Source organism: Phaenicophaeus curvirostris, chromosome 5 (genome assembly GCF_032191515.1).
Source record: "Phaenicophaeus curvirostris isolate KB17595 chromosome 5, BPBGC_Pcur_1.0, whole genome shotgun sequence".
Lineage (NCBI taxonomy): Eukaryota > Metazoa > Chordata > Aves > Cuculiformes > Cuculidae > Phaenicophaeus > Phaenicophaeus curvirostris.
The window spans coordinates 2,883,406-2,893,012 of NC_091396.1; the positions used below are offsets into that span (position 1 = coordinate 2,883,406).

General features: G+C 43.9%; 1 protein-coding gene across 1 annotated transcript; it reads left to right on the forward strand.

Moving 5' to 3' along the window:
- Positions 1–1,190: 1,190 nt before the first annotated feature.
- On the forward strand, positions 1,191–8,985 carry LMO2 (LIM domain only 2). Its single transcript, XM_069857380.1, has 4 exons — positions 1,191–1,529; positions 1,619–1,802; positions 4,901–5,116; positions 7,971–8,985. Exons 1-4 carry the CDS (start codon positions 1,523–1,525, stop codon positions 8,188–8,190), a joined length of 627 nt encoding a protein of 208 aa, XP_069713481.1. The 5' UTR covers positions 1,191–1,522; the 3' UTR covers positions 8,191–8,985.
- Positions 8,986–9,607: the final 622 nt, after the last annotated feature.

The following is a 9,607-nucleotide window of genomic DNA, read 5'->3' on the forward strand; positions in this document are numbered from 1 at the left end:
TAATGACCGGTGATGGCTCTAAAGTATTGCAAGAGCTTGGTTCAAAGCCTCTTGAAATGAATAACAGTTCTTCTGCTGACATTACTAATCTTTGAATCAGGCTCATTAATGCACTGCAGATATTATAACCCCAGCTGCCAAAACGCAGCAAAAAAATAGAATGTAGTCATAAAAATAGACATCAAATACATTTCTCTTCTGGGAATTAATATGGAAGTGAAGTATTTCTACGACTGTTCACTAGTGCTTTAGCACAGGTGTTTTCTTATTGTTTTTAAAGGAATTAACAGGGGAAGCTGTTCCTCTCATTCAGAGCTTCAGCAACGGCCAGTATCTAACACCACAGAAACTGGGAAATACTCGAATTGCTCTAACAGTTTTTGTACCGGCGCTGTAAATCAGTCCTTTCCGGGATGTGCTGTGCTGATGGAGAAGAGGAAGGGTGGGAGGGGAAATGGAGATGTTCAGGCAAGGCTTTCCCATCTTTAGCTTCTCTGTGATTAATTACAGATCGATACTTTGTACTGTCTGGCTTTTATAGCTCATTAACACCAAGCAGTGTCAAGGTATAAATTTGTTATATTGCTTGCCAGGAGCTAGGAGATGTCTAGAAGGAGACACTCGTAAATGTTCACTGGGGGATGTAAATGAGATGCAATTTAGTTGACGATTTGAATCCAAGGTAGAAAAATAAGGTGCAGGTTCTTTACCTGTGGGTCTTAAAAGTACTATACAAAATTATGGGGGGGGGAGGGAGGCATGAAGGTCTGGTTGGATGGGGCTCTGAGCAACCTGATTGAGTTAAAGATGTCCCTGCAGGGTCGGTTGAGCAGATGACCTGTACAAGTCCCTTCTAACCCAAAGGATTCTATGATTTGATGTGTGAATCGTTATAAGAGAGGGAGAGAGACAGCGACAGTCACTTTGGTCCTGTGTGGAGCTAAGAAGAAGCCAGCAATACGGAACCGGGCAGTTCATTTTTCCCAGCCCTTGGGATCATTTCCAGGCTGCCTGCTTACCTGAGCATCCCCGAAAGTGCTGGGAAATGCCCTTGTAATGTGAAAACGCAACGTCAGCTCCCAGCCCTGGCTCTGGGGAGCCCCAGCTCTGTCTCTTTAAGAAACCCAGCGAGTCGTGATGCTGCTGTTTGTATTGCTCCATCCCCAGGAGTCCAGTTAAGAAACGGGCAGCTGTCTCTTTAAGTGTGATTTCCTTCTATTGTATTTGAATCGTGACCAGGAAAAAGGAAATGAAACCAGAGACCCGGGGCCGAGCCACGGAGTAGTAATAATAATAATAATAATAACAACGGTAATAATAGTGATGCTGCTCTGCCCGCTTCCAGCACAGCCACCGGGTTCCAGGGCATGTTCAAAGCTGGAAGGCTGAGAGGAGCGCCGGGAGCTCCGGATTGAGGCAGCGGCGGCCGAAGCAGAGAGAAGCGGAGCAGAAAGCGGAGCAGAAAGCGGAGCAGGCAGCGGATCGGCGGGTGCGGGCGCTGCCCCGCGGGAGGGACGCGGCGATGGGAGGTGAGAGCCCGTGGGGCAGCCCCAGCCGAGCAGCAGCCCCAGCCCCTGTTTCTCTCTCTCTCTCTCTCTCTCTCTGTTTGGTGTTGCAGGAGGAAATCCTGTGAATGTCATCGGGGGGCGGAGGGGGAGCTCAGCTGGTGGGGAGAAGGCGTCGAGAGCAGAGAGCCTCGGCGGGGGCGGCGGGGGCAGAGCCCACCACCACCGGCACGCTACAAAGGAACCGTCCCTGCCAATGTCATCGGCCATCGAGAGGAAAAGCCTCGATCCTTCCGAGTAAGTGGCCTTTTTCCTTGCCTTCCCGGCTCTCCCGCTCCCCAGCATCCCCGCCGGAGCCGCCCGAGCGGCTTTGTGCGCCCGGCAGGAGGGGCGGTTTGGGGCTTCGGCATCATCCCCCTCCTCTACTCTCCACTCCTCTCCTCTCCTCGCCTTCCCCTCCTCTCCCGGTGGGGCAGCGAGCGCCCAGCACCGGCTGCCCCGGCCCCCGAGCTCGGTGCTGCTGGAGGAGAGCTCCCCAAGTCGGGGCAAAGCCCAGCCCGGGGCAGAAAGGTGGCAAATACCCCCTGGGAAAAGGCGTTTTCCAGCCCCTCGGCCGCCCCAGGAGCGGTGGGAACGGCTCAAGGAGAGGGAGAGCATCCCGCTGGCCAGATGGGAAGGTGGTTTTGGTTTGGGAAGGTGGTTTTCGTTTGGGAAGGGACTTTCTCTGTCCAGTCTTTGATGTCCCGGACTCGATCGCAGCGAGAGGTCAGAGCTGTTTATCTGTGGGTGCCCAACTTCCACATTTTCATCATGCGACTTTCGAGAGCTCGTGTCTAAAATGCGTTGGTGGGGGCAGGGCGTTCTGCGAAGGGCACGCAGAAAGACTTGATGGATGGGATGTAGAAGGTATTTCCTTCCAAGGGTTCCCACTCAGGGAAAGGACCAGCTATCATGTCCTGAGCCAGGGTTTCAGGCTGTCCCGTCCCTCCTGCATCCCACTGGTGAGGGGCATGGGAACTCAGGGGGAAGACAGAGTCATTTCAGCCCTCTGCGTGAGAATAGCTGCAGTTACGCTTGTCTGGAATCATGATCAGAGAGAAGAAAGAAAAAAATTATAAAATCTCCATTTTCAGATAACGCTTCAAACGCTGGTCTTTGTAAATTGAGTCATTTGTGGTTTGTTTCCTGTGAGATACTAAAAATGCCATTGTTTGATGGCCGGAGTGAACACATGGGAACTCATTCTTTAGGGGATTGAATCAATTAATTCTGTGTCACATCCGATGTTTTATAGGTTGCATTTTCTCTTATTTTATACCGCTTTTTAAGAAAAGATAATCCAAGCTCTTACGTAGATGATGTCCAGGTTTTAACTACAAAGATTTAGTAATCTTTATTTGTTTTTCCTACCTTATGTTCCAGTGACTTAAGCACTGGCTTAGAAACCTATGGACATCAAAAAGCTAATGCGTAAACCAGCAATTCTGTTCTGTGTAAACATCCGCTGGGCTGTTCCGGAGTTCAGGGCTTTCAGAGAAAACTGGCTCGTGATTCCTGACCACTCGTGAGATGAAATATTTTGGGCTACATCTGAAGTTTCAAGTAATGTGTGATAAATGATAATAATGGACATTTCCTTCTGTTGGAAAGCTCTCAAAACTTGTTGGAGTGGAGCCCACATTAGGAAAGGGAATATGGGGCCCAAAATAATAAACTTGGAAAATCTAAGGCCTAATCACACAGAGAATGATTGATTTTAACCAAAAGGCACAGGACCGTGAGCTGGTAGGAGAGAGATGTTAAGACACAACTTGCAGAGCACAGCAGTTTGAACTTAGAAGAGTGGAAACCAGGACAGAATGCAATCAGATAATATCTTTGGGCTCAGTTTGCCTAAATAAAAACTGCAGGATCAGTTTCTCAGCACAGAAGTTCTTGACCACTGATCATTTCTCCCTGCTGAAGAAAGTAATTTTTTGTCCAGAAAACCGCTGACCCAGGAAATAAGCTGCAGTAATATAATTTTTTTTCTGCTGCCTGCTGGAAACCAGGAGCAGCCTGATCCTTCTCCATCAGTGTAGCTCTCCTCTGCCCTCACCAGCCTAAGGGAGGACAGACCAGTGACAGAAACAAAATGTTGAGGGATTCTGTGCTACAGTGAGAATCCAGTAATAGATGAGAAAGTTTGGGGCTCCACTATACTAGATATTAAGCACCTCAATCATTATCCAGCACAGCATAAATATACAAACATACACCTTCACATCTCCCAGCGGAAAGTAAAATCCTTCAGGTGCCTTTTCCAGTCCTTTAGTCCTTGGTGAGACAGTAATTCCCTTTGTCTCCAGGTCAGAGTTTGCAAACTCAGGTTTACAATCTGGGCTCCCATATCTGGGGGTTCCTGCAGAGATGCTTTATGGTAATGTTTGGGTTCTTCAGTAAGTTCTGGGTAAATCCAGAAGTTCTCCGTATTCATTAGGTCACTTCCAATTGTTTATAGGTTGAAAATCTTGCTGGGGAAAAAGCACACTTTTTAATGCAAATGAAAGCATTGCTGCAGACAAAAGAGAAATGTTTGAAAAATTGAAGAATATAGGAAGAACTCTTAGGACATCAGGGTTGCTGGCATTTGTCAGCCTGCACAGGCACAACTGGCATTTCTATGAAATGGTGAATCTAAGCACCTCTTTGATTGCATTTCTGAAAAAGTGTAGTCTTTAATTATGGAAGAATCATGTTGTGGGAAAGGTATTTCTTTTATAGAACCTGCATGGATTGAGACACGTGACTGAGCAATTCATGTTCTGTCTGGTAGAAGAAAAATGATGTACCTACACAGATACCAGTGTCCTAGTAAAGTATTACAGTATAACAGATGCCTTTACAGCAATGAATATACATGGGTGATACAGTGATAGTCATGATTATTCTTTGAAAACAAATTAAAAAATTCATTGGCAAATTTTTGGATTTTATTAACTCCTTAAATTTTAAGCTGTTCTTTTTTCTGAAAGCAAAAGAAGAGTGAAGTCCTGCTCCCTCTGATGTTAGAAAGATGAATCATTTACTCCACTGGGAGAAAGAATGAGGCTCATAGAATCATAGAATGGTTTGTGTTGGAAGGGACCTTAAAGCCCATCCAGTTCCAACCCCCTGCCATAGGCAGGGACACCTTCACTGGAGCAGGTTGCTCAAAGCCCCATCCAGCCTGGCCTTGAACACCTCCAGGAATGGGACATCCATGACTTCTCTGGACAACCTGTTACAGTGCCTCACAGGATGTAATCCCCATTCTAACTTGACCCATCTTGTGTTCTGTGTTTCCTTTTCCTCCTTTCCATTTGGATGCTTTCAGAGTCCACTTTCCCTCTCCAATGACTCTTTCATTCTCTCAGGGAGCCGGTGGATGAAGTCCTCCAGATCCCCCCTTCGCTGCTGACATGTGGTGGCTGCCAGCAGAACATCGGGGACCGCTATTTCCTGAAAGCCATCGATCAGTACTGGCACGAAGACTGCCTCAGCTGCGACCTGTGCGGGTGCAGGCTTGGAGAAGTGGGGAGACGGTTGTATTATAAACTGGGCAGAAAGCTCTGCAGAAGGGACTATCTCAGGTACACAACCCACTCGTTCTACCCCTGCTCCCCCTCTTTCTGTCATTTCAGCTTTGCTTAGTCATTTAATTAGTACAGCTAACGAGCAAAGATCCATAAAGAATCCATTTTTGATTACTCTTGAATGCAAAGCCTGACACCAGTCACAGTTGTAACAGCACAGTTCACAAGTTCAGGTTTATAAAATGGGCTCACATACTTGGGGGGTTCATGCAGAGATGCTTGATGATAATGCTGCGGTTCTACAATAAGTTCTAGGTAAATCCAGAGGTTCTCTGTGTTGATCATAGAATGATAGAATCGTTAGGTTGGAAAAGACCTTTGAGATCATCAACTCCAACTGTAAATCAATCAGGTCACCTGGAGTTGTTTATAGGTTAGATCTTAAAAAACTTATTGGGAAAAAAAAGTAAATTAAAGCATTGCTATGTTTTGTGGACAAAACAGAATTGTTTGAAAATATGAAGAATATAGGAAGAACTCGTAGGACTTTGGGGATGCTGACATTCATCAGCCTACACAGGCAGAACCTGATAGCTCCAGACAAACCCTGCAGTGTCAGCATGGGATTCTGGCAAGCAGAAATTGGGAAAAGATGATGAATTTCAGCAAGCTCCATCTGAGCTGACAATGAACCGGTTCCCCAAAATGGTTTTAAGAAGTTCTGTGCTTCTCCAGGCATTGCCTTGGAGCTAAAAGGTACATAAAACCAGGTGGCAAGATCAGCAACTGATGAAAGATCATTTAGTTCTCTCATTTAAGAATACGGTATCCAAGGTAACCGAATCCAATTCATTTTCCTGATGCGGTAATAACAGCTATGTAAGAGATGCTTAATTTTACTACCCAGCAGGGCTAGAGGAATCAGGGAACCCACTTGGTGTCTGAAGTCACTGCCCTTTAGACACGGTTTGATCCCTGTCTTTTTCTGCATCACTAGTAAATCATCTGGGACTCTTCAAGCAGAAAGATGCAATGTGCTGTATGTTTATTGCAAAGCTACAGCCAGTACAGGAAAGTTTGCTTACGCTAATTTGGATCCAGTGGACTGACTGTACTAATGTGGACCCTGTGTATTTTTAGCATTCTAAATTCTTGTCCTGAATAGACAAAAATCTAACCATTTTGCTCAATCAGATCCTACAAATACACTTGTTACGGGTATTTTCATTGATATCTCCCTGCCTATCTGTTTTGCCAGTATTTCTAAGTAGAAGGATTGAGATTAAGATATTTCACAAAAGTTTATGATAAAGGATCTTTACATTCTTACAGAAGATTAAAGTGATTTGATCTTGGAATGATTAAAGTGCATTGATCTTTGCTGCGTTGGTTGAGAGTCTTTCTTTCAGTGGATCCCTAATATAATGGGAACAGAATAATAGTATTTGATATGTATTTGATATTTTTTTCATCTACCTTACTGAAGGCTAATTTACTTGCCAATAAAAACTAAACCAAAATCTCAGTGGAGTTCCTAATTATGGTCTCCCTGAGCTTTACTGACGGGAACTTTGCTAAGCAGAAACTGAGTTCTGCTAGTGGGGCTGCTTGTAAATATTCCACATGCACAACAGTCCAGCAGTGATCCAGTGTTAGTTACACTGCCCAAATACTTTTTGCCTTCAAAAGGAAGCAAGAGAAAGTGTGGAAATACAATTAATGTATTTTATTGCAGTGAAATTCAACATTGTTATTTAATTAATAATGCAACATAGAATATCTTCCCTCATTAATGAAGAATTTGGCAGCCTTTGTGTAACCTTAGTATTACTTTCGTTGGGCAGAAGTAAACACTGACATCTCCTGGTAGATGAAAGAAATGATGGCTTATCCCCTTAAAGATCTCTTAATTTAGTGGGTATCCTTTTCCCAGCTCAGGAGATTATATGAAGTAGGCACACCACGTGTAAGAGTGTAAAAACTCTTTCCACTATTTGTATGGAAATTTAGAAGTCAAACTCAGTAGGTGCAGACTTGGAGCAAGTGATAGGTAGTACTTCTCCCTCCTTCTAAGAAAAAAAATAATATCTATTTCTGCTCATTTACTAATGGTTTGGCTTACAAACTCTGTAGCCAGTGGACTGAAAGAAAGGTTGGTGTGCACCCATAGCTGAGTATGTCGCACTGCTCCAGTTGAATGGTAGTGCATGCTGTGAGGGGAATACATGCCTACTGCATGCATTAGAGACTCCTTTTAATAGATGATGTCATGTCAGCAGGGTTTCTCCATGTGGATTAAAGAGTGGTCCAGATCATAAAATTGTTTGGGCTAGCAGAAGTATCTGGAAGGTCTTAGCATGTAACCTTCTGAAATCCAGTAGGAGTGACTTTGTGGATATGGAAATGTTTTGGTCTGAAAGAATCTCCAACATGGAGGTAATGAGAGGAGACAGGAGAGTCTTAGACCATGGCTTGTGTCAACCCCTTTCTGTAAACTCCAATAGCAACAGCTGAAGGTAGGCAAAATTTATCAACAGAGAGATAATATCTATCAATCACAGAAGTGGAAGTACTAGCATGGCACAACTTGATCCTGTGATCTGGAGAACTTCTACTCCTCAACTTAGTCAGCAATTCAGGATAAGGTCATTGATCAGAGAAGTCAATTGTAATGATAATAGGTGAACCTCTTGGACTTTCTATTTCCATTTTTGGCATTGCAAAGTTTAGAGTTCTGCTCAGCAGCTTTCCATGTGCCCTCTATGTAACTTGGCAGGACTGTGATTAATCTAACTTGGCAGGACTGTGATGAATGGATTGAGGCACTGATGTTGTGTTCTTGGTTTGATTTGTTTTCTCCCGTCTCACCAGCAACAGAACTCAACTTATTTCTCTGCTGTTGTTGTTTTAGGCTCTTTGGCCAAGATGGCCTCTGTGCCTCCTGCGACAAGCGAATCCGGGCTTACGAGATGACCATGCGAGTGAAGGACAAAGTGTATCACCTTGAATGCTTCAAATGTGCTGCCTGCCAGAAACATTTCTGCGTTGGGGACAGATACCTCCTCATCAACTCAGACATAGTATGCGAACAGGACATCTACGAGTGGACTAAGATAAATGGAATGATCTAGTAAAGACATGCCTCATAGTCTATAAAAGACATCTCACGGGCGACACCAGTGCATAGCTGCAGTGAGGAAATCATCACTTGAGCTATGGGCTTTGTCTAAAATGGGGGGAAAATAACCACGGAGTCAGCCCTTTGCAGGCAGTGCTACATAGAATCTAAACTACAAATAGGTGAAGAAGGGAGATCGAAGCAATAGTAGATAGACTGACTTCTGATAACAAAGTCGTATGGATAATAACTGACATCAGCCATGTAGGCAAGAGCTGGGGAACAAACACAACGTGATAACAAATTCTCATAACTGGAAAACGAGTAGGGGCTTCACAGCTGTAAAGAGATGTTACGACTTTATCACCTGCAGACTAGGATTGTGCAATTGAACTTTCTTTTCGTCTTGTTTTAGTTACTGAGTTTAGGTGACAGCTCCTAATGTAGACATGAGGAAGAATACTGGAAGAAAAGGGCCGTCATTTACATGGTCATTCTATATGGCCTTATAATTTGGGTAGGAGAGAAAGCGGGAAGAGGGTGGGGGTTATTTTTGCATGGATTTTTTTTTTTAATTTGAGAATGAGCAGTGCATCCTCTAGTCCCAAACTCTTCTTTAAAAAACATCCTGCTGAATAGTTGTTTTCAGGCACTGCTGTTTCAAGATGAGATGTTCCACAGATCATTTCTATACAAATATAAATCTAAAGAGTTGTTCAACTATTTTATTAACTTAGATTATATCGATAAAATATTTGTTGTGTGTAGTAAGACTCTGCAGCTTTAATAAAAATAACAGAAGATTCAAGTGTTGTTATTTCTTTTTTTGGAGTTGGGCTGGGTTTTTTTGTTTGTATTATTTTATTCTTTGTAGCAGGATTTCTACACTTTGTCTATGGCAAATACCTGCTGGGTCTACAGAAGCTTGTGGTTCAAAGCAGTAATGTGAGAACATTGACGTCTTGGTAAGCCTTGTAGAGATCTTTAGGCTAAGGAGAAATTGGATAGTGTTGTGCGACACTTAGGCTTTGGGGGGTTCATGAGGATGTTTTGAGGCTGGTGGCCCACAGAGAAATACATTTAGGTGTTACTTCACAAGAAAGACAGAGCCTATCTGATCTCAGAGGAGATTGTGCAAGATTAGGGTCTCCTAGAAAAGAAGCTTGGCCTGATTTTGCTCTTGTTTATTGCATCCAGTTTAATATCACTACAGCCAATCAATGCTTGTTAGTATTTAGGAAGAATTAAGTTCAGAGCTTTTCCTACAAAGACTTGCTTCCTAAGCAATAGCACTTTCTGAGCACTGTAGCAAGACTAAGAGCATAAGAAGTAGGCCTGGTCAGGAAAAGCGGACATTTGTTATCTTACCTCCATAAAGACAAGTAGTGGGACATCAGGCAACAGGGAGTGACCTCCTCATGGAGCCTTTC